General features: G+C 41.5%; 3 protein-coding genes and 1 long non-coding RNA gene across 7 annotated transcripts in view; 3 read left to right on the top strand and 1 right to left on the bottom strand.

Annotated features, from left to right (window-relative positions):
• The window catches only part of zgc:162944 (uncharacterized protein LOC569993 homolog), a 5,823-nt gene extending 4,883 nt beyond the window's left edge, over nucleotides 1-940 (top strand). The window contains exons 4-5 of one of the 3 annotated variants that reach the window (XM_046053595.1): nucleotides 13-161; nucleotides 555-940. In XM_046053595.1, the coding sequence (XP_045909551.1) occupies nucleotides 13-161; nucleotides 555-750 (345 nt within the window). In that variant the 3' untranslated portion in view covers nucleotides 751-940. Of the gene's footprint in view, nucleotides 162-554 lie in introns of all 3 variants that reach the window. The other 2 variants (XM_046053594.1, XM_046053596.1) reach the window with 2 other exon arrangements.
• acod1 (aconitate decarboxylase 1) lies at nucleotides 937-5,304 on the bottom strand. Its single transcript, XM_046053591.1, has 6 exons — nucleotides 5,224-5,304; nucleotides 3,967-4,135; nucleotides 3,597-3,758; nucleotides 3,036-3,125; nucleotides 2,731-2,930; nucleotides 937-2,057 (listed from the first exon to the last, which is right to left on the bottom strand). Exons 2-6 carry the CDS (start codon nucleotides 3,976-3,978, stop codon nucleotides 1,097-1,099), a joined length of 1,425 nt encoding a protein of 474 aa, XP_045909547.1. The 5' UTR covers nucleotides 3,979-4,135; nucleotides 5,224-5,304; the 3' UTR covers nucleotides 937-1,096.
• Nucleotides 5,305-7,785: 2,481 nt separating this feature from the next.
• On the top strand, nucleotides 7,786-9,301 carry kctd12.1 (potassium channel tetramerisation domain containing 12.1). Its single transcript, XM_046053967.1, has one exon. It carries the CDS (start codon nucleotides 7,834-7,836, stop codon nucleotides 8,698-8,700), a length of 867 nt encoding a protein of 288 aa, XP_045909923.1. The 5' UTR covers nucleotides 7,786-7,833; the 3' UTR covers nucleotides 8,701-9,301.
• Nucleotides 9,302-14,981: 5,680 nt separating this feature from the next.
• The window catches only part of LOC123973973, a 15,588-nt gene continuing 5,110 nt past the window's right edge, over nucleotides 14,982-25,459 (top strand). Inside the window, exons 1-2 of one of the 2 annotated variants that reach the window (XR_006825744.1) lie at nucleotides 14,982-15,094; nucleotides 22,307-22,398. This is a non-coding gene — a long non-coding RNA (uncharacterized LOC123973973). The remainder of the gene's footprint in view (nucleotides 15,095-22,306; nucleotides 22,399-25,459) is intronic. The other variant, XR_006825745.1, reaches the window with a different exon arrangement.

Genomic DNA, 25,459 nt, shown 5'->3' on the forward strand with positions numbered 1-25,459 from the left:
GTGCAGGGGAAGGACTGCTCCGTTAATGATGAGGTTAAGGCCGTGCTGCAGGCGTTCCACGGTGAAGGTAAACCCATCGGCCTCTGCTGCATCTCACCTGTTCTGGCTGCTAAGGTTTTTCCTGGCTGTGAGGTCACCGTCGGCATCGAGAAGGATGACAAGTGAGTCTAACTTGCCTGAGCAGACCATTTTACACATCAAAGTCTGTTTACATGTCTTGAGGAGCACTACTGCATATGGAAAAAAAGGTGAACAAAGCCTTTTGTCACTTGAGTCAGCATTAGTTGGGGCTGAAGACTAAAACAAACATGGTGATAGCAAAAAAAAAAATTCTGACAGGGAGAGAAAGTAGTCAAACAAACCGTCTGGTAAGTCAATCTTACTTGGAGAAATCATGTGTGTGGTAAAATTGAAACTGACAGTTGCAAACACGCAACATTTCATCTTTTATTTATAGTTTTCATCCTTACTATTTAAATTCTTATTTTAGCAGAGCCACATTTAATGTCATGCAGATATTGTGTAACACTGTGTGGTGCCTCTCTCTCTCTCAGGTACCCCGACACTACAGACACCGCCTCCGCCATCAACCAGTTGGGCTGCAAGCACGTGTCTAAGAGTGTCAACGAGAGCCACGTGGACGAGAAGAACAAGCTGGTCACCACCTCTGCCTTCATGTGCAATGCTCCAATACACGAGATATTTGATGGAATCGGAGTGATGGTGCAGGACGTGCTGAAACTTGCTTGATTCTATGAATACTTAAAAGATGGTGAAATGATGTTACAGTAACTCCTTGATCAAAAGCACTTCCAGATACTCATAAAATATACATGTTTGAGTAGTAATGTGTCCAGCATGGTGTAATTTATTTAGCAAAAATCTCTAAACTCTCATGACGGCAGTGTTGATCACATTTGCAATAAAATGAAACAGTTCACTTTGTCAGTTCACTTTATTTCACACTTAGTGGAAGAAAAGATGAGATATTTACACTGTGATATTTATTCTTGTGCATGCTATGTGGAAATGTTTAAAATATTTAATGTCTTCACACAGATAACACACTACACTGGCTTCATCAAATACCGTATAATCAGAAACTCCTCGTGCTGTATAACTGCTTGTGTTGACTACTTGTCATTCTCAGATATGAACCCAAGATTGAGCATTCTCTCACATTCTCAATGTTTCCTATCACATCAATCACGCCCTCTACTCCCTCCGTGCACAACACTGAAGAAGCATTAAGGCTGAACTTCCCCACCAGGTCCTTCTGACTCAGTGGCTTCCTCCAGTGGCCATAAAAGGTATCACATCTGGCCACATAGATCTGACCCTGATGTGTTTCTATCTCAACCTCGCAGTACATCTTGTCAAAGCTGGGTTGGTTATCCTTAGGTGTATCCACCTTGACTTTGGACAAGAGCTCCTTAAGAGCAGGCCGGTTAATCTGCTCTTCACTGAAGGAAGACACCGTCACTTTGTTATCCAGCAAGGCGGAGCCGGCATTGAACTGAAATGAGTGCCTGGCTTGGTGCTCTGTGGCAGGTAAGGGGCAGTCAATGTACTTGGATGGAGGCACTCGAAGTTTGACCTGCCTGATCTGGCTGAGGTCAAAGTTCCCGACTGTATTTTCAAGCTTTGCGCGGGCTGCCAGCGCTGCATCCACAGCCCAGTGCATCCCCAGATGAGCAGGGATGCGCTTGAAGGCCACATCCTGATCTTCTAGAATCCATTTAAAGTCACTTGTAGCAGAAACTGCCATTGCTGAAGGACTGTAGTCCTTGTAGTAAACCCCAAACCCACAGTCCAAATCCAGGATGGCTGGATTCCCCTCCAGACCCATCTGGGCCAGCTGGGCGGCCTCCAGGCCTCTTCGAGCAGCATTTCCTATATGGAGAGGTTTGGTCTGTGTGGCAGCATTGGCCAAGGGAGCCCCAGCAGAGGACGCTGCGACAGCCAGAGCATGACTACACTGTGCAGGGGACAGACCCAGGAGCTTAGCCGAGGCTGCAGCACATCCTATCACCCCAACAACACTTGGAGGGTGGAATCTGAGAGTGTCAGGACAGAGGAAGAAAGATGACCAAAATATTAGGGTCTGTTCGAGTTTTAAGTTTTGATTACAGCTGAAATTACCTGGCAACTATTTACATAATCATGTAACGTTTCAGGCATAAACGCCAAATATTTCCTGCTTCCAGTTTATCAAATGTGAGTGTTTGCTGCTTTTCTTTGTCTCATGTGATCATAAACTGAGGATGGATTTTAGACTGGTGGTAAGACAAAACAAGCAGTTTGAAGACATCACCTTGGACTTAAGAGAAATAGTATATAGAGAAAAATAATAGACAGACTTGTTTCAATTATTTTTACTGGAACTAGTTTCCACTGAATAAATAGCCTCTATGAAAACTGTTGACAGTGAAGTATATTATCATTACGGGGGCACTGTTTCAGGAGAAAGATGTTGCTGTTGAATAATAAAATTTTTATTTTTTCAATGCTGCTTGTACCACAAACTCCATTCACCACTTCTGCTTCTAAAACGTCAAACTATAAAACTGAAACTATCTGCATGGCCTTTAGTCATATGGATCAATCCACACTTTAAAATTCGAAAATTTCCAGTGTACATTAACTTACAATTGGACAGAAAATCTGCACATTAACTTGGCCCAGAACTCAAACAGTGTGATGTTGGTTAGATATTATTAAATATCTCACCTTTCAGGGATGTTGTAGGCCTCTCTGGAGAACCTCATGAGTCTGCCCTGTACCTCGATGCCAACGTTGAAGGCCAGAAGCAGGTCTAGACCACAGGGCTGGCTGGGCAGTGTCTCTGCCAGGGCCAACAGGGCCGGTAGCACAGCTCCTGAAGGATGAGTAGCAGGGTGCCACGTGTCATCAAAGTCCATGGAGTGAACCTAATACGAAACAATGTGACAGAATGGATAATCAGAGATCAAACCACCACCATAACATGTTTATGTTTTCTATATATTGTAAGACATTTATTTGACCTAGCTTACCGCGATGCCATTGACAAATGCAGCGTAGTGAGGAGGAAGAGTTATCTCTGAGTTACCCCAAACACTGCTCCTCTCGTCAGACGTGAACAACTGCAATCAGACAAATTGCTATGAGGATAAGATTATGGATGTCATTCTGAGCTCAGTAATGAGGTTTCCAATTTCCAACAAACAAAATTATGAACAAATCGCAGCATGCAATGGATTATATCAACTAACTGTCCTATTGAAGAAGCACAGAAAGCTGATTTATAATATAAACATCTTATAGAAAAGCAAATTACTTCCAAACAGTGCACTATAGTGGGTCACACTAATGCAATTAGTAGTATTTGTCAGCTGCATTTTAGTTTGGCCAATTGAAGAAAGATTTAATGATGACACAAAGAAAAAATATATAGTTCAGATATGGTATATAAACACAACACACTGGTGTTTTCAATCCTACTTTAGTTATGCCTATTTAAATATTTCTCATAATTTAAATTTTATCATGATATTGCCATGTTAACATGTATTAGGTTTAGTATATCCTCACTCCAGTCAAGCAGTTTAACGTACCTGGCTGTACTTGAGAGCCTTGTTGAAGACAGCTGTCTTGGTTCCTAACAGCCCAACACCCAGAGTGTCCAGCATCATCCTTTTGCTCCTGTTAATCACACCATCTGTCAGCTGAGTGGTGCTGAGGGCATGGATAGCAGCTCCAAAGCTCTCCGTAATACCCTGGAAAGGTAAAACAAGGCCAATCAGTCCAAAACTCTTAACATGGAAACCTCCCCAGAGAGAGTACATTTGTTTCTGACCGGGCTAAGAAGTTAAAATATGCTGCATCTATTTGTTTTCAAACCCCAAACTACTCTCTAAAATGTACATTGAGCCTCATATAGTTAAATGCTTAAGAAAATGTAACCTAAGAAGAAAACAGCAATACCTTGCGTAGCATTGTTGCAGCTCAACAATGTCTTCAAGGGACAAGACACCCAAGTGCATGCCCTTTTATAAGTCATTTTCCTGTCTGAAGGCTGGTCTTCCAAATTTCCAAAGTGGCTAAAAAACCCCAATGATGAGAAGTAGGAACTTTCACAATGACTGGACGTTGTCTTGCGGGCATAAGGGAGCATATAATGACAAAATGGTGAGAAGGCTTTGTTTAGAGTCAAATAACAATTATCTGAGGTCTTTCACAATTCTGTCTTTTTCAGATGCCAGACAACGCAATCCAGCTGTCTGCAATGGGAAGTTGTGAACAGGGAACAAACCACTCACTGACAATCACATGACAAAATGATGTCTGATTTAAAAAAGCTGGGAAAATAATAACTAAAAGCAGCAACCTTGACCTCAGTTGCGATGTAACAGAAAGTTTATGATGACCATGCTCAGGACTGCTGTAGGTTGGTCAACAAATATCTAGTTTGTATATAGACACAGGAGGAAAAACCCTCTGACTCAGTGATGGACTAAATACTAAGATCCTTAGAAACAAATACCATGATCTAAAAATAATTCTAAATGTTACTTAAGTAAAAGTACAGATGTATTATCAGCCAAATGCAATTAAAGTATCAAAAATAAAAGTACTCATTATTCAGAATGGCTCCTTTCATATGGTTAAATTATTCTGTTTTTATCACTAATAAATAGTTCATCAAGGTGGAGCAAATTATAGATTATATATATATATATATTAGTTATATATCGGCGTTAACGTGAGACTCTTATCGGGCGATAAAAAAAAATATCGCCGTTAATTTATTCTCAAAGTTGGGTTGGGAGCTGGGTCTATAGGGGAGAGCCGGGACGAATGAAACACAGCGATTTTCTCGGAGCCCATACAAGTCTGATATGCCAAACTACCTCAGCACATACAGTCCACAGTACTTAACAGAACAGGGAAAAATCAGGTGGATACGTCACACTTTCACAGAGTTATATGAAAGAAGCTGTTTTCAATCACGGAAAGTAAATTCACTCAAGCAATATTTTTTTTTTGAATGACGAGTTGTGTTTATTATTCCATGTGCCATGGTCGTGATCACATAAAAGATTAGTTAGTACTTTAACACATCCTGAAGTTTTAAATGTCAAAGTTTTACAGTTTAGAAACTAGTGAAGTTTAAACGTCAAGAGTCACTGTCTGGACGATTGAAACAGGTGTTTCATTCGTCCCGAAACGCAGCCATTCTACCTTATTTAGATACGGCGGGAGGGGGGCAGAGTCCACTAGGCTGCAGGCTGGACCACCTGGATGCTCACAGCCAACAGGATCTTCACAGTAGACCAGGAAAACAGGCTGCAGATGTAGGCCTACTACGCAAGCTATGATGACTTTCACCTTGATATTTTAGCGCAGATGTATACCTAGCTGAATTGCACTGTAGTCTTCGAACCTGCGTGTATACCTACTGTGAAATTACCACATCAAACGTGACGTGCTAACATGGATGCAGCTATGAAGCCGCCGGGTTTGCTTCAAGGAAAATTTATTTTTAAGAAGCTTCCCAATGGTTTTCTCAAGCAGTGTGTGATGCATTTTGGAACACACACACACATATATATATATGTATACATATAAATACACACACACACACACACACACACACACACACACACACACACACACATATATATATATATACATACACACACATATATATACATACACACATATATATATACTTGTCCGAAGCACCCCAACACCCCAGATGACACCAGCACTTCATCGACCACCCATCATGTTCAAATATGTTTATTTGAATTGATTGTAATTGATGTTAATTAACACTGAACGTGTATATTGTTACAATAATTTTTTCATACAGTTGAATTGTCACTGTTTAGGTCAGTTAAGTCACGTTCACAGTTGTACTACTACGACTCAAAGTGGCAACCATTTATCATCCTCATAACAAATAACAAATCATTTTTCCATTACTTTCAGCTAACTTCTTCATCTTCTCTGCTTGCTTGCTAACTAGTTTGCACTCTCAACTGCAACATGTACTGAACATTTACTAGGAGTCAGCATCACACCACTTACTAATCCAATGTTGCCATTTTTCCCCTCCTTAACACAAACTTAGATATATTTTTAATCAAATCACAATTTCTATTTTTTGGTTGAGTTAGTTAGTAAAGCTTTACATGTACCCCCTGGCGACAAGAGGAGTACCCCTTGAGGTACAAGTTGCCCTGTTTGGGACTCACTACTCTAATTGCTGCTTTAATTAACATAATACTTAGCTCAAAGTATTATTTAATGATTCCTGTTCACGATCCATATCAAGTTGATGGGAAAACATGCCTCCCAAGAATACACATAGCTTACAGCCTCTTTTGCGTGTCTTGCATTGTGTTATTTTGTCTTAATTTATGAGCTTCACAAGCTTAAATATTGTCATTATTTTTCCTTTCCACTTGTCTTTTTTTAGTGAGTATACTTTGGCCTTTAACAGTTGTGTAGAGTACACATTTGACTATAGAAGCAGCTAACAATTGTATTTTGTACATTTAAATGGCTTTCATGGACAGAAGTCTTCAGTGTGTATTAAAATTAAATGATAAACCAAATAGATGTACATCACTTAAATGGATGTACAGTAATTTACTGGGTAGCAGAGGTGGTGTATCTGTGTGTATATGTATATAATGTGTATTAATCACCGTTGTGGGGACATTAAGACTGATGTAGGCTATGTATTTCAAAATGTAAATAAACATGTGTAAACGTATATCTAAGACCTGTTTTGTCCCAGTTCTCAAAGATTACTGCTGTCTGTTCACATAGTTAGGCTACATAATGAGAACTTACAGTTTTTCTCAATCGATTTGGCACATTTACTAAAACAAACTTTCAACTGTACCATCCTCAGACCATGTTGTACATTCAGCACACCACTCTATGTGGTCTGCAAAAAGTGATTACTCAATCAAAAGAATTAACTCATGTTTCAAATGTAAATAAATCCATCAATGAATAAATCAAAACAAATGTTTCCTTTATCATTGCTTAAATCAAGACAGTCAAAATGCAAAGACATCTTGTCAAATAACAGTCTACTCTGAAAGTGTGATGGTTTCCCACTATGTAATATTGTCCAATTGCAAACAAATGCAAAGTATTTTGATATGCAAGGCTTACTCAGTGCATTTTGTGCTAAAGCAATCATTAATAGTCATGTGAACAACTGACCTAATGTTCATATAAATAGTCATATAGCTTGACAAAGTTTAAAAGACATTCGACAATCGTGCCAAAGCCATTGAGAAAAACTCTTAAGTGTTAAGACTGTGTGTTGGCTGCATTTCCATCAGAGTTGCAATGGGTGTCACTCTTTCCATATTTTCCAACCATTTCCTGATTTCAGAGCTGCAATAACTCAGGACAGCTGTATGGTTTCTGGGTTTGTGTATTCCCTTGGGATTTGTAAAAAATCTCCACATTATTTATTTCATTAAATCACCATCAGAGGGAAGCTTAGGCTACATTTATATTTTTGCCAGACAGCGCAGGAAAAAAACAAATGACACATAACAAAATTTGGATGCTTGCTTTAAGTGATGTGACACACACACACACACACACACACACACACACACAACGGGACTGCTTGTTTATTTTTGGCAAGACAGTCAAGTTATAGTTAAATGTTAATTTGGTAGTCAACACCCCCTCCCCCCCTTCACGCACGCACGCGCACTCATGCACGTGGTAAGCCCAGGCTTCATAAACAAGCTGCTGCCACTTAGTTGCTCAGTGTTTCCACTGATCCCACATCAGCACAGCGGCTCAGAGAAGATGGCACTCGCTGACACAGAACGCGGGGTATCCAACTGCGGCGACTCGGTCTCCCCGTTTTCAGAGATTATTGAGTTGAATGTCGGCGGACAGGTTTATGTTACCAGACACAAAACTCTCATCGCCGTTCCAGACTCGCTGCTGTGGAACATGTTCAGCAAGAAGTCAGCCAAGGAGTTAGCGAGAGACAGCAAAGGACGCTTCTTCTTGGACAGGGACGGGTTCTTGTTCCGCTACATCCTAGATTATCTCCGAGACTTGAACTTGGTTCTCCCGGACTACTTCCCCGAGAAAAGTCGACTGCAGAGAGAGGCTGACTTTTTCCAGCTGCGGGACCTTGCGAAACGCCTCAGCCCCCGGTTGAGTAAGGACAATTCAATCAACGAAGAGATCAGCCAGAGTGACACGGAGGAAGGTGCGCAGCAGTGCGGCTCCTCCGGCGGCATGGATACTTTACGCACCGTGTCGGTCAGCGGAGCCATGCGCTCCCCATCACTGGACTCCAGAAAGTCAGGCTACATCACGATAGGATATCGCGGCTCCTACACCATTGGCAGAGACATCCAAACCGATGCCAAATTCAGAAGAGTGGCTCGCATCACGGTTTGCGGCAAGACGTCTCTGGCCAAAGAAGTGTTCGGGGACACCCTGAATGAGAGCAGAGACCCGGACAGGCCCCCGGAGAGATACACATCCCGGTACTATCTGAAGTATAATTTTCTCGAGCAGGCATTTGACAAGTTGACAGAGGCGGGCTTCCACATGGTAGCTTGCAGCTCCACGGGAACCTGCGCCTACACCAGCAATGATCCCAACGAGGACAAAATTTGGACAAGCTACACTGAATATGTCTTCTGTCGGGAATAACTAACAATAAACATGCCGCGTTGATGTAAATAGACATTTCATAATATAGAGGGGAATGTCTTTAAAGTATTGCATTTGCTATGTTGAATGGTAACGTTTGTCAAGGGCGAGTGGCTGCAAAATATTGCTCCATTATTCTAAGAATAGCCAAATTACAGTATTACCACTTCTGTGGTTAAACCAGAGACACGAAATTGCCCCAAATAGAATAGAAACGAATTTGACAGTTTGTCAAGAGAACAGTGTGTAACTTGGATGTGCAAAGTGAGCAGAGCATCGTTTTAGTTGACAGACCTATCCAAAGCCATTGGGTGGAAAAAAACACCAACAAAATGCCATCTCCTTCTCATAGAACTGCATGTCAATATTTCAGTCATATCTGACTCAGTGGTGTGTGGCATCCAAGAACAGACAAGCAGCAATTAGTATTCAGTGTCATTGTAACCTCCATGGTTTGCTTGATCACATGTTTGGCCAAGTTTTGTATTATCTAATAGGCTCATAGCAGTTCTATCTCTGACATGGTTGTAAGTGTATGTGCTTGATTGGTAGAGTTGTACTTGTTAAACCTGTTCAGATGAAATAAAATTGTATACTCAGATATTCTCAGCCCTTTGCCAATCTTCCTATCTTCTTCTTCACATCTGCACAATGGAACAAAATACTGGCAGTTGTCTCCCTCCAACCTTTTAAACATTACGCAGTGGGGTATCAAAGAGTCAGCCTCAAAGAGAAATGCCCTACCCAGGAACCTTAGCCCGTCATGGCACTGAAGCTGCCAGCTAAACAAAATCTATCACACTGTTTTAACCCAGAAGAAGCTACACAGAACTCAAACGTGTGTGGCAGTAATATGTTTGTACTTCTCATTGTGTTCACTTCTGACTCTCAAAATCCTGACCACGACCTTTTCTTCATTCTGACCATTAATTCACCGCTCCTACAAAGTGCCATTTCAAGGCACTGCGGCTACTTTCTATTCAACACACAAGCAGAAAACCATCACATCTGAATAGTAAAGTAAATATTGTAGGAGGATCCGTTTCCACCTATCCATTTTGTCACACAAATTCAGCTGCATGCCATGTGGATGCAAATAGTGCAGCTGTGCACACATGATGTCATTATCATTTCAAGTGTAAATAATGGAAGAGTCCAGCTGCACACAAATAGGAGTCTGCCAGGGACTCTTAATGAATGGAGAGTGGATTGGTGTACCTTTGCTGTGAGAACTGAATTATTTCACTGACTAGCATACAGCCAGCACAGGATTATGTTTTTCAATCACAGACCGTGTATAAAAATCAAACAGACATGAAAATTACCTAACATTCAGAGATGTGGGATTATAGCACATCAGGAGCTTATGGACCAAAGGCTGTAACATAACCTCTGTAGGGGTCCGGCAACATCCTTGCAGAGGGAGGTTTGGTTCAATTTGGTCTTAAAAAGTTGGAAAATGTGCTGTTTGGACTGGAAAATATGTATCTTTGGGATAGTGACCTGTTTGGGGATCATTGTGAATAAACATTTGACTCAAAATAAGTTCAAACTAGTAATAAATTGTAACTGGTAACTAGGCCTTTTTCATTGAAGACACATTTGACACAACACAGTAGGAATAGAAGCAGGTTTTCTTTTCTTTCTTTTTTTTTTTAAATGTAATGAGGGCTGACTTCCATTTAGCTGCTTCAGTTTAAGGGTTCAGGTATCGTCATCCTGTCATGTCTTACTGGGACTTCAATAGAACAGAGCCATCACTAATGTTATTAGTAACACCTCAAGTCAAAATATCTGATGTGAAAATGGTTAGCTTCTCCTAAAAAATGAAATTAAGTGTGAAGAACAGTTTGGCTCCCTTTCATGCACATTAATATCAGGTCAGCAAGTAAATTAAAATGGACATGGTAGATATTTGACTAAGTCTAGAAATATAGTCCCATTATAGCCCAGTAAAATCACTGTACCCTTGGGCTGGAGCAAGCCTCTCTGACAAGTTCATTTAGAATTAATAAATGAATGGACCCGACACCTTATATAAACAGGTGTTTTTCACTGCAACTTTGTATTGATTCTTGCCTAATACTTTTTGAGTCAAGTGTGAGGATTTATTTGAAGACCTAAATTTGTTGTGTTTCATTATTCTAACAAAGGCTAACAATTGCTGGTGGCTTCTTCAAGTTGGACTCAAGGAGACTACAGATGACACAGGCAGACACGTGGCAGTTTAAATGACTCCAGGTTTACTGTACATAATCCAGATGGCTGACAGAGTCGCAGCTGCAGTAACTGAGATGATTATTCACACACATCTGTAGTAATATTAGCTTTGATAGAGTGAAATGTATCTGGCACTATAAATCAATAACCAAGACATTGTCACACGCCTTCATATATGTAAATTATTCTTTGTCGAAGAGGAATAAACATTTTTAGCAAGCTAACCTTTTGCTTTAAATAAATTATTTATATCCTCAGAAAAGATGAAACAATCACACAACATCTTATAAAATATGCCCCCCCCCCCCCAACATTTTTGATGGATTTTGTTTCCTATGTTATTCAAACGAGATTATACATGTAGTAATCTTGAGATCAGAAATTGTGCCACACCTCGTATCCGTTTTCTCCAGATTTTGATAATATTAAAATTTGAAAATAGGCTCAGTGGCTTATATTAAATTTCTTTGACACACCAGACCCTACTCTGTTGTTGTCTGTACCAGCTTTCATTGGACCGAGCGCAGGGAAACACTGCAGATCAGTCACCAATCCGTCACAGAAATCAACCATCACAGACTTGCATCCACATTCACACACAGTACAGCATGAGCGATTTAGAGTCTCCACAACACTTGCATGTCTTAACCCACTCGAACATGTGCCACAAAGGCTGTCACTGAACAAACCGTTCAAGCTGTTGCAACACATGCCGATGCAACCCAACTGTGCAACTGTAGAAATTAATCCATTACCGCCACTTTAGAGAGAGCAGAATCTTGTACCTCCCTAGGGACGCTTATTATCTGTAATTTGAATTAAATGATAAGAAATCACAAATGACAGTCCATTTGGATTAAATTCATTTTGTTTTTACTCATCTTGATTGCCTTCAGTTGTCCTTTTAGCATTTAGTTATAGACATTGTGTAATTATTTGGATATATTAGTCACAGTGTCTGACTATATGTGTGTTGTTCTGACTGAACATTTCTTATTGACTTGCCACTGTTTGTTTTGAGAAGTGCTGTTTGATGATTGGGAGGAACAGTAGAAATAAAACAACATAACATAATAGAGCAACATAATAGAACACACAATGTGATGCTACACTAGTTGGTACTGAATTGTGCAAAGAAAGAAAGTAGTAATGGGAATGCTATAACATTAAATGCTGTATACAGTGTGATATAGTAAACACGAATGCGTTACTGACAGTTACTTAAAATTCCCATGACTGTGTTAGCCTTCAGTAAAATGGAAATGCAATAAATGGGTTGTCAGGTCTTTCAGTATGAGTGATGATGGGATAACAAAGAACAAAAGAAGGAAGCTGTGAGACAAATTGAGTCGAGGACTGGAGGAAAATATCAAGATTGAGAAAAAAACTGTTCTTCCCTTTCTCATCTGCTTATCTTTGTTTGTAATATTTGGTATTTTCTCTTCTCTCTGTTCGCATGCTCCATGTTGAGCTCCCTGACATGAACTTCAGCCGATCAGGACTGTTTGAATTCCATGCATGGGTCCAGGATGTGTTTCAGCTTCCTGTGAGTTATTTTAGATCAAAGTCGGTTTCATTAGCACATCACAACAGTAACTCCAGACCAAAGGCTTCATTATTCTAATTAAATTCTGAGTCAGAAATACATTTTAAACTTGACTTCATAACTGGAAATATGCATCAGTCAGCTTTCATGGGATGATATTCCCTGCTGTTATGTGAAAGCATAACATTATAATGTTTCAAATTGCAAAAAGGCTCATCATGTCAACAGATCCAAGAAGTAAGCAAGATAATCTATCAATGAGTGTGGTATTAGATGATCTGTCAAAACTGGACTGTATTTTGGGGCACATTTTAGCTCACCTGGCACCTGCCCTGCGTCTATCCACTTTACTATCTCTTGACCTTGTCCCTTTCTCCTCTTCCGACCACTCAAAGCGCTTTACAATACGCGCCACATCCACCCATTCAAACATACTGATTAGTGGACCTCCTGGGGTCTGTCCAGCGCTTTACTTCCTCTAATACATAGAAACAGGGTATTTGAAAATATTTGACATCTTATTAGAACACACTTCAGTTTATATACATTGAAATTTTAGCACAGAACAAAAAAATGGGCAGTCGTAAATTTTACTTTATACCGCATATGCTCACATATGCTTTTTTTTTATTACTTACTTTACTTATTTTTTAATTTTGGCTTTTATATCTCTGTCAGGTGAAGTAGTATTCACCATTTTAGAATATGCATTACAACAGGGCAAAAAGCATTTCCAGCTAAGCTAAAAACAAGGCTTACCTAGTCTGTTGCAGGCCATAGTTTAGCCTTTGGCCTGGCTCAAGGACTAACACCCATAGAAAAGTGGAGCATCTGCAGATATTATATATTACACACAGTAGCCTATAACCAAATCTGAATATTATACAACTACGGTATACATTTATGGGCGGTGCAGTGGTTAGCACTGTCGCCTCACAGCAAGAAGGTCGTGGGTTCAAACCCCGGTTGCCCCAGCCTTTCTGTGTGGAGTTTGCATGTTCTCCCCGTGTCTGTGTGGGTTCTCTCCAGGTCTCCACGGCTTCCTCCCACCGTCCAAAAACATGCAGGCTAGGTTGATTGGTTACCCTAAATTGTCCTTAGGGCGTGAGTGCGATGGACTGGCGACCTGTCCAGGGTGTACCCCGCCTTGCGCCCGATGTCAGCTGGGATTTGCTCCGGCCCCCTCGCGACCCTGTATGCAGGTAATATAAGACAAACAGCAGCAGGAACGACAACAATAATGATAATAATATTACCAGAATTAGTGATAGTAATAATTATTTATTTGGTCCAGAGGGACACTTCAACCAAAGAGTGCAAAGGGACAGCAGCTCGAGCCACTGGAGCCACCATGTGTGCAAGTTCTTGCACTTAGATGAAAGACCTAAATTACAAATACAAGACAGAAACAAAAATATTAGATACCGCTGCTGAGCCTTAAATGCAATGTCACTGCCACTGGAGCTACAGCTGATATTGTTATAACACCAGTAACATCAGAATAAGCACATCCCACATATGGCAAATGATGTCACTGACATAGAAAATCAAATTTCATGAGAGTTTCAAATGTGCATTGCTCTCTTATGTTAGACTCCTTATATTTCTGTTAGATGATGGTAAATATCATCATTTGTGATCATAGCATCCAGACTAATGTAATGTGTCCTGATTACCTGAGGGGAGATGCTGCTTCATCCATTCATGTGACCATTAAACCTCCCACCTTTCAAGCCAGAGTTCTTTTGAAAATTACAGTCATCAAACAGAAAATGCTCTTTCCACAGCTGCTTTGCACTTCTGTAAAAGCTGCCTTACATATTGGGGCCACTCGTCTCACATGGAGGCCTTTCATTTGAGTGTTCTCCGCATTCCTGGGGTTATTGCAAATCAGATGTCCTTTTAAGCAAGCAAGGCATTTTTTATCTGCTGTGAGCAGTTTTAATGTGTGGCTGTACAGATACAGATGCAGATACCCTTTGTGATTTTCTCTGCACCAAAAACTGGTCAACCTTTTGTACGCAAAACCATTTTTGAACCTTTACAAAATGATTGCAACTTTTCCTGAATGTCACAGCCTTCATCAGCAAATGGAGTTGAAGGCTTCATAAAATGCTAGCAAGTAGACCTTGAGTTAAGATTTCTTTTGTCAAACTACTCTTCCCAGAATCAATCGTGAACTTTCATTTAAACCTTAACCCATCCCATAAGGGAGCAGTGGGTTTGAACCCGGGACTTTGTTTGTGCACAGCTGTAGGGTTAGCCGGTCGACATGCATACAATCGCTGTCTTAGGTTTAGGCACACACCCTAACGGTTAGGGTAAGGGTAACATGCTTTGGGAAGCTGGCTGTCAACGCATTTTATACTAATGTAGCTATCTAGCTGAACAGACAACAACACATGAATAATTATGAACAGGCACATTTGCGGTAACCTTCTTTGACAGACAGGTCCACTTTTACGCATGTGCAAATGGTGATCTGGCAGGCAGCACGGATATGGTACCTACAGCTGTGTCTCGCTGCGCTGTCCTATCGTCTGAGATTGGCGCTCTGTGTGGTCCGTGTGGTGTCTGCGACGTCAGCACGTGAATGTTTAGAGATTCGGAGGTGTGTGGACAACTAAGGTACTCTTGTGTATATTTAATTATGTAAGGACAAACACTAAACGCGTTTTTTTGTATTCATGCAGCACAGATTGCCACTGCTGCTTTGCCTAGTCTGATTATTTAACACACTAACATAACCTACCGGTGTTATTATTTTAAACTTTTTTTATTTATTCTTAATCGTTACGACCTGTTTTATAGTGTGTGAGGACATTTTATTTCTTTGAATATTGTGTTTTGTTTTTTCAGTGATTTTAATTTGGCTTTGTTTTTAGGAAAACTATGGACATAACATTTTAACTATAGAGACTTCCTGATAGTAGTTCCGGGTATTTTGGTCCAGAGGTGGTGATGTATAATAGGTGGCTAATTTTTATAACCTTGCTACTCGTAGAGTACTTGTACTCTTAAGTGTGATTTGGGTTTTATTTTGTTAGATTGGCGTGTTGCAGTGTTTATTCATTCCCTTTTATATGATCCACCCTGTAGAACTATAGACTGCCGTCACTCTGTACTAATAGTTTTCCACGCAGAAACGAAACTCGCTTTTCATATTTTGTTTTAAGTATTATTGGTCTTTTATCCTTTTTATTTGCATTGATTCCATTTTTAGCTTATTTTTATAGTGGGTTAGTTTGCAGCTGTTTTATGGTCTCCTAAACCTGGTCTCTGATCTTTTATGTGGTCTTACCTGTGCTAAGGGAATCCCAGGGTTTATAATAGCTGTTATCACATTCACATTTTAACTCTTTGGGTGAAGTCCAAAGGTGGCGTTGTCGATTTGTATTTAATTATCAATTTGGGCCGAGTCCTCCGTTGGGCCCGGTTATACTACGTTGACACTTATGTTTTTTAATGGCTTTGCGTGGGCCAAGCAGCCGAGTTTTGTGCACAGTGGCTTCCGGGAAGAAGCATATATGGAAGTTCCACTTCCGTCAACTTCTCTCACGTTTGTCTGCGGGCTGCAGCTGGACCCTTCTCATTTTGAAACTCTTTTTCATGCCAAGCGGGAAGCTTCTGGTATGAGACATGTAGCCAGTGCTTAAGTACCTTAAACCTGCATTCTATCGAACAGCCAACAGGGGGCAACTCTTCTGGTTGCAAAAAGAAGTCCGGCTTCATTAGAAATAATGGTAAAATGACCCTTTTTCTCAGCTGAATTATTACCTCCGTAAACACTTTCCTAATGTGTTTATGGTCTTAATTGCTAGTTTCATGTCTTACAACAAGATGTTCATTTAGTAAATTATGGTCCCATTTAGAGGAAAATAGACCATAAAGCAGAGTATGGTTCAGGGCCGGATTATCTATGATTGACAAGTCATTACCATGGCGACCTATCAATCAGGCTAGAGTGACTCGTACCCACGGCACTATGTAAATTTAACCAGTGCTGTTGAAAAACATGTAGTTTTAAGATTTGTTCGCTAGACAAAATGATCATCCCGGTTAAAATGACAGTTAACGTGAATTACAGATGCACCTAGCTACACACAGCCGTTAGCTCGACCGTCTCGTCCAAATATGGTCACGTCTGGTGCCGCTGGTTGCAAAAAATCAACATGGCGGGGGCCTATCGGCCAAACTTGAGGCCTCAACACGGCAGTCCACAAACCAACGTTGGCTTGCTGCCACACCAGCCACTGGTCGCTAACACTAGGGGCACTAAAGATAGTGGTTGCTGCCTTGCTGCCAGGCTACCATGGACCAGTGGTTGCTACCACAATCTCTGGGGTAAGACCCCTTTCTGTTCCTTGTCACACAAATTGTGGTTATACACATTAAAAAAAGGTCAGTTTCAAGTTTTTATACAGTCTGTGGTTCCAAAGTAGACCTAAAGTGACCATAGATAATTTAAATGATCTCAACTGTCAGATGATAACAGTTGTTTGTCTAATACAGAGGAATGGATCAAAGCAATTACATGTGTTGAGGAATTTTCTATTGTCCCAGGCTTTAGAATGAACTTGAACAAATCTGTTTATTAGGCTACCACTTAAGGAATGTGAACTATCAGAAGTTAATGTTATCCCTGTGAATAACCCAGTTACATAGCTGTCTGTGATAAGAATGAAAAACTCTGCAATAATCTAAACTTCAGCCCTATGATTGAACAAATAACGAAAAGGTTCAACATGTGGTGGATGAGGGAGCTTTCACTAGTGGCAGCGACCACACCAACCAGTGTGGCCGCGACCGGTATCTTCAGCTTTCACTAGTGGCAGCGACCAGTGGTCTGTGTGGCAGCAACCCAGTACTACTTAATTAGGGAAGGCGTTATAAATATCGTCTTTTTTAAATCAACTTAGGTAGCCATTTAACTTATGAAAGTATTATTTAAGGTTTCAAAACTTAAAACCTCCAGACCTTCGTTTTTTTGTTGCATATGGTATCTTTCCTCAAATAATGACATCTGTTCCTCCAAATGAAATTAAATAAGATCTTATCTAATTCTTTGTATATTTCAGTAGGCATTTCCAGTGATAAGGATACATAGATCTGGATATTCCCTCAGTATTAGATAGTAGAACTCTACCATTCAGTGAAAGATGCCTCATCCACCACATGTTGAACCTTTTTGTTATTTGTTCAATCATAGGGGTGAAACGGACCTTTTTTATTGTGTACAGCCCCAATTTGTGTGACAAGGAACAGAAAGGGACCTCCCCCCAGAGACTGTGGTAGTGACCAGTGGTCTGTGTGGCAGCCTGGCAGCAAGACAGTGACCACTGGTCCGTGTAGCAGCAAGGCAGCGACCAGTGGTTGGTGTGGCAGCGACCAGTAGTTGTTAATATTATATACCTGCAGTACTGGAGGCTGCAGTTTCAGGACCTACCCCAATCCTGGGACTGCAGTCCTAGGACCGTAGTTCTTTTGCGACAGCGCCGTCTAGTGGATTGGTGGTGGTAATGCACAGCAACATGAAGGAAGTTAACCCTGTCTGATAGCACATCGGTGTGAGGCCAACGTGCTAGCAAACAGTAGCTGTAGGCTTAACTAGTCGACATGCATATAATCAATCTAAGTAAACAAGGATCCTAGAAATGCAGTTCCGGTCCTAGGATTGCGGTCCTCAAACTGCAGCCTCCGGTACCACAGCTACATACTACTCATCGGTGTGGCAGCAACCACAATCTTTAGCGCTCCTAGTGGAAGCGACAAGTGGTCTATGTGGCAGCAACCAGACCACAGAATTGACTACAACCCCCTCTCAGCAGGGCCTCACAGGTTAAAAATACATGCAGCTGGAGAGCCTTAGACAAACTTAGAAGCGGATGTCATGAAGCTTATTTCTCTCAAGAACTAATATTATTTTACCCAACTCTGGAACATTGCCATAGTTACATCACAGCTGTCTTTACCGACACGACAACCGCAACCACCGCCGCTTCCCCTGAACCCTCAACCTCGTCCCTAAGTCCAGATGGAGCCACTTTTTATAGTGACAAAGTGACTCTGTCACAGTAACTTTTGCTTTTACTTATCCACTCTAACAATGGCTTTTTGGCAAGTTTACCGTTAACAGTGCATCACGTCAGCTAACTGACCACGTTGGCCATTAACGTTACCTTTCTACTTAATTTCTAACAGATGCGTTTTGTTATCACCCTAAATTCAAACTCTTCTCTAATAAATTTTGACTACTGTGCATTCTTCTTTAAATACTGCAGTTAGCACAGCCCTGTTATTTTAGCATTGTTACCAAAGCTCAAAGCTGGCTAATTAATTGGTTAGGTAACGTTAACTAAGCTAACAAGCTAACGTTACGTACCCATAGCTAATTATTGTAACACATAAATAAAATACTAGAATTTCTCTCACAAACTGGAGCACAGGCTTGGGGAGGTTCTCTAGCTCTTCAATAAATCGCACAGCCAGCCATTATTTGTCCAGTATCTGCATGAAGAAAAGTCCAACAGGCTCAAACAGAGCAGGGGTAAAGAGCTCCGTGACGGACTGTGTTAGCTGAGCTAACTGACGGCAGTCACTCAGCTAGCAGTGACAGCGGCAGCAGCCACCTGTCAATCAAAGTGGCCACGCCCCTAATAATGCAGAACTATAAGGCTTAATATAATTTAAATGGGTGAGTTGTAAAAGAATTCACCCCCCTCACAGTTGTGTCGAAGAGCAAAATTAGCTATATACACTAAAACTATCTTTTGTACCAGGCTGTAAACATGTTTTATTCTGCTGTAAAGTAGGGCATTTTAACCTTTAAAATGGAGGTCAATGGAGATTGACTCCCTTTTGGAGCCAGCCTCAAGTGGCCGCTTGATGAATTGTAATTTTAAGCATTTCTGGTTCGGATTCAGTCCGGAAACCGGAAGGTTGCCGCTTGGTATGACCAATGTAACATTAGTTAGCAAGCTAGCTAAACTAGCTACCTCTAAATATGGATCTGGCTTGGAATAAGGACATTAATTTTCAGGCAGTATACAGTCTGGTTATATTTTTAAACAGTTTATTCTGTTGAGGGATGTTAAACAAAGATAGACTTTATCTTTGTTTAACATCTGTCACAAGACCAGCCTATGGTCCTAGACTCATTCATTGAAGATGCAACTCACGCCCTGCAAAGACAGAATCTGGGAAACATAGTCCAATAACAAGCAAAGGTATCAGGATAGAACTATTTTTGTCTTTTCACAGTTGTGTTTTCAAACTAAATGTCTTATCTTTTTCATGGGAATGCATCATATGTAGTTTTTTCAAAGTGCTTATATTTTGTTCTACATACTTTCCATTATGTAGTATATAATTTCATATAATGTATGGTACGTATAATGTCAGAAGTGTTTCTCTTTTATAGCTGAATCTGGGAGGTTGTTACAAGTTGTCTGAGTCACTCTGTGGGAGCAGAATTAGTCCACAATTACAGGGTTACGTTTGCACGAATGTGGTTTCCAATCCAGTGGTATTCACATGAATTCAGAGGATTTGGTTTTTGTAGTCACTGGTCTAGTTTCAGATTTTCCACATCTGGCTTGGTTTTGAGAAGAAGCCTTTCTGTCTGTAGGAGACCGAATTAAAGGGTGCAGTAGCACAAATAATAACTCCAAACAGGACAAGTATCAAATTAAATACTTACGTCTGAGTTTAGAAATAGGCTTGATTAACGCACTGGTGTATTATTCTGGACAGACGTGTAAAGCACAATCAGCCAGGAATCAAACAGAATTAATCAGAAACTGCAGCAACAGCTCTACGGACACATAATAGATGGTAATTACTGAGCAAAAATGCAATAAATCATTAACAGCTCTTTTTTTCACCCCAGAAATCCAACAAAGCCTTCAACAGCTTCTCTCAAATGTCTTTCAACAAAACTCTGGGTCCAATTAAGGAAAAGCTGGACTTGTATAGTACATGGCAGCAATCATTGAAATTATAGGCTTGTACATGAACCACTGCATCTCATGTCTCCTTTACAGTCTCCACTTTAGCCATTAAATATGACTTGTTAAACAGCATTTACAGTGCACCAAGGAGTTGCATAAGTGCACACCAGTTTAAGTGACTTTAACATTTGAACCCTCACTTTTTTATTGCTATATTTCCATACTTTTTGCCCCAAGGGTTATTTTATCTTTTGAAAAGAATATATAAAATGATTATTTATTAGGATGCCCACTATTTTCCCTGTTGTTCTTTTTGGTTTGTTTTTTCTATAATATTTTACTGGAAAGAACATTTAGCTGTACAGAAACATACAAATACAACACAAATGGAAATGCCAAACTATTCCTTTAAAACAAACTCAGTAAAATAAATTAGATCTACAATAGCTAAGTTAGTCACTTGATCCATGTTGCGCTCACACAACTATTTTCAGAGACTTATAGAATATACACAGAACAAATTTATAAACGCAACACTTTTGTTGTGGCCAGCCTAAGGCACACCTGTGCAATACCCATGCTGTCTGATCAGCATCTTGATATGCCACACCTGTGAGGTGGATGGATTATTTCGGCAAAGGAGAAGTGCTCACCAACACAGATTTTGACAGATTTGTGAACAATATTTGAGAACAATAGGCCTTTTGTGTACATAGAGAAAGTCTTAGATCTTTGAGTTCAGCTGATGATGAATGGGGGCAAAAACAAAAGTGTTGCGTTTATAATTTTGTTCAGTGTATATAAGGAGATTTAGAGATGCTTTTATGCAGTAGAGAAGTGTTCTGGAAAATACAAAAAACATGCATACAAATTTCCCACTGATGGCAGTTAAAATAGATTCTCAGATTATTCTTTTGGCATTGATTACAAATACTTATCATGTTATGCTGTCAAAGTTTTCCTAATTCCTCTGAAAATACAACAAAAGTCTCAAAAGCTGGTTTGGCTTGCAAGTAAAGGAAGCACTCTAAAGCATATTATTATTATTATGTGATTAAGAACAACCAGTTTCCTGGTTTTATTTGAGTATGCACATTTCCTTTGGTCAGAATGCTGAGGATAGCAATGTCCTCAAAAGCCAAGAGATTCAAACAGATGATTTGAGGATTAATATAAATGATGTCCAACAATAATTTAGTTTAAAAAATACTCTAAGGACATTATTTGTATTTGCACATGTAAGGTCTATACTTTAAAGAAATGCAAAATCCAACCCTCTTTCTAACTACAAGGAGAGTATAGTTGCACTACCACTGCTCCATTGTGTTCCATTTTTCCGTGACTTTCAAGTTTTTTCTTTTACATTGCTGTGATCAGTGACCTCTCCACTACAAACACTCTGCACAAACCTTTGTGCTCTCTTTTTTTTTTAATCAAACAACCATTCTACCTTGTACTTCTAAATGCAAACAATAAAAATATAGCTGAAGGGTACAGGGGTAGACCAATTAAGATCATCCTATCAATAGCTTTCTCTTAGCCCCTTCCGACTTCATCTAGAATTCCCAATAGTCAAAATTAAAAAAGAAAAGGTACTGGTATTGACTGTTCTGCAAACTACAATTGACAACGATGAGGAAACATTAAGAATATATGAGTATCAAGGCTGCAAATCACAACAGCACTCTTAGAAGATAATACAACCACCGAGGCAGCTGTGGGGTTCAGATAAAAAGGAATAAATGCCTGAATCATATCAGACTCAAAGCAAGAACTGATGTAAAAAAACATTCTGTACACAGCATTTCACAGGTGATTTCATCCAGCTTGCTTTGAGCTTTGCTGCATTGCTCATCTGCTCACTGGCTGTCTGACAATCCTCTATTTGCAGCAGGAGAATAAACACTGGAGGAGTTGATGGAAGCCCCTACAGATATTATGTAACATGCTGAATCAATATCAACCGACAGGGACACAATACAGGTACGTTTGGCTTCTTTTTCCCCCTCTTCAATTTCTGCACTTATTAAGAGAGAAAGAACACTTTCTCTGAGGACCTACTTCAGGCTGACTGTCTGACAGACAGACAAGAGATAGAAAAAGGGAAATGTTGTCAGCAGCACAGAACTAAAGCATGAGCTGTGCAGGAAGTCCGTGGTGTGATATGTGATCACACCAATGGTTGTTTCCATGTTCAGGAACGTGCACAGTGAAGCGATGATGTAGCGTGGAGAGATATAGAAATACTGGCTTAGCAAACACCAAACAGCAAACATCTGTTTGACTTCTTTCTGACAGATGTCCGCCTTCTCTGCAGGACATGTTTACAGGTTAAAGCTTGATTAGATAACTAGGTCGAATAAGCTCCTTTCACCGCTGACAGCTTTTAATTAATGAATGAATAATGACATACATGCACACGAGGGGCACATGCGATTGTGCTTTTCTTCTGGAAATTAACATATATGAGATGGTTTGTTGGTTACCAAGGATAAAGATGAAGATGTAAAAGCTTATTATCTGTCTTAAAATTTTGTCATCAACACGCTTAAGCAAAAATGCAAATATATCAAATCATCAGCATTGCAGTTTTTGATAGTGATGCAGAGAAACGAGTTTCTGTCTAAAAATCCAAATCAAATGTTCTGCCACTGGAACGTCAACCTCCAGGCAAAGCTTAGGCTTCATGTTCTGGCAAGCATCAGCTGAGTTACTTTGATGCTAGAAAAACATCCTATCAGCTAACAACAACAATTTGATATATATTTGGGCCTCAATAGGCCTGTGAATATGATAACTGAAACACTCCATTGCTATCCAGAAACTATTAGAAACACATTCATGACCCTAGTTGTTGTCTTTCATTACGATAAAAAAGGACACTGTAGTTTATTTAGAGCCGATCCAACATACCAAAAATGAAAATATATGAGAGGCCAGAAAAATGGAAGACACGGACCGACACATTGGTAGTTTCGCTCTTTTCATGATGAGCTTTAACGTCACCCACATCCCTTAAAACTGGACACTAGCACTATGTTATCCTAAATGTGGATATACAAATGTTTTTGAATTGTTTTAATTTAAGAGACCGAATGTCTCGGGTTACGTATGTAACCCTGGTTCCCCGAGAAGGGGAACGAGACACTGCGTCGGTTACGACACTATGGGAAAGCCTCTAGGCGAAGCAGGTCTGAACGTGAATGAAATCACTCCAATCCTATTGGCTTGTTGCTAGAACGGTAAGGTGTGACGGAATAACCGGAGGAGTATAAAGCACACCTGTACAGTACACACTCATCATTAGCTTAACTATGAAGCAGGCGCTTCAGGCGGGGAGAGAGGTGCGGCGGGCCGACGCAGTGTCTCGTTCCCCTTCTCGGGGAACCAGGGTTACATACGTAACCCGAGACGTTCCCCTTCGAGGGAACTCGAACTGCGTCGGTTACGACACTATGGGAACGAGATACCCACTAAACCGTGCCGAAAACCCCGCCTGCCCCTGTGTGCAATAAAGTGCCAGGTGCCGAAGGAAGGTCAAGACTGTAAAACTGAATGAATGTGTGCGGAGTGGCCCAGCCGGCCGCTAAACAAACATCCTGCAAAGAGGCCCCGAAAAGGAGGGCTCGAGAGGCCGCCATGCCTCTGGTAGAATGAGCCCTCACAGCCACAGGTGAAGGCAAACCGCGCACCTGATAGGCCAGGGAATAGTCTGAACAATCCAGTTGCTAATAGTATGTTTGGATGCAGGGAGCCCGGCCCTGGGAGACCCAAAACACACTAGCAGCTGGTCAGCCTTCCTCCAACGGGAGGACCTCAGAGTGTAAATACTCAGTGCTCTAACAGGGCAGAGCAGATGAAGTCTCCAGTCCTCCGCCGTCACATGAGGTGGAGGATGAAATGCCTGCAGCACTGTGGACCCTGCCGCACAAGAAGGCACTTTAGGGATGCATCCTGAACGAGGGTGCAGGATAGCCCTAATATTCCCCGGGGCAAACTCCAGGCTTTTGCGGGGAAACCGAAAGCGCTTGGAGATCCCCCACCCTCCTCAGAGAGGTGATAGCAAGGAGAAAGGCCATCTTGAGGGTCAAGTGCTTAGCCTCAGCTGACTCCAGGGGTTTGAAGGGGGCCTCAGCCACCGCCCCAAGAACCACTGCCAGATCCCAAGTGGGAACCTTGGACCGAGTCGCAGGTCTCATCCTCCGGGCACCACGGAGGAAACGTACAACCAAGGGAAGTTTCCCCAAGGACCCCTCCTTCAGAGGGGTGTGGAAATAGCTGCCACGTACACCTTGAGGGTGGAAGGGGAAAGACCAGCAGAGAACCGGTCCTGGAGGAACTCAAGTACCTGAACCACCGGGCAGGTAACAGGGTCCACCGACCGCTCCCTACACCAAGTGGAGAAAACACTCCACTTCAGGCCGTACATCCTCCGTGTGGTCGGGGCCCTGGAGCTCAGGAGGGTCTCGACTGCTCCGGCTATTAGACCCGCCTCTAGGTACTGTGCCCCCTCAGGGGCCAGACCCACAGTCGCCATATGGCGGGGCAAGGGTGAAGAACCCGGCCCTGCGGCTAGGACAGCAGGTCTCTCCTCAGAGGTAGGCCGACATAGTCCTGGCGGACCCGCTCCAGAACCCCGGGAGCAGAGCGACTGGGGGAAAAGCGTACAGACGTAGCCTCGGCCACGAATGTACCATGGCGTCCAGACCCAACGGGGCTGGGGGAACGAGAGAAACCATAGCGGGCAGTGCGTAGTCTCTTGAGACGCAAACAGATCCACGTCTATGGGGCCGAACTCTTCGCACAAGAGCTCCACCACTTCGGGGTGAAGTCTCCATTCCCCGGGCCTCAGCCCCTGCCTCGACAGCAGGTCTGCTCCCTGATTCTGCGTCCCCGGGAGATACATCGCCCTGAGCGATAGTAACCTCTGCTGGGACCACAGGAGGATCTGACGCGCCAGTCTGTCCAGAGGGCGCGAGCGCAGACCGCCCTGGTGATTCAGATAGGCCACCACCGCTGTGTTGTTCTCTTCGGAACGAACCAG

The sequence above is a fragment of the Micropterus dolomieu genome, linkage group LG07 (genome assembly GCF_021292245.1).
Source record: "Micropterus dolomieu isolate WLL.071019.BEF.003 ecotype Adirondacks linkage group LG07, ASM2129224v1, whole genome shotgun sequence".
NCBI lineage: Eukaryota > Metazoa > Chordata > Actinopteri > Centrarchiformes > Centrarchidae > Micropterus > Micropterus dolomieu.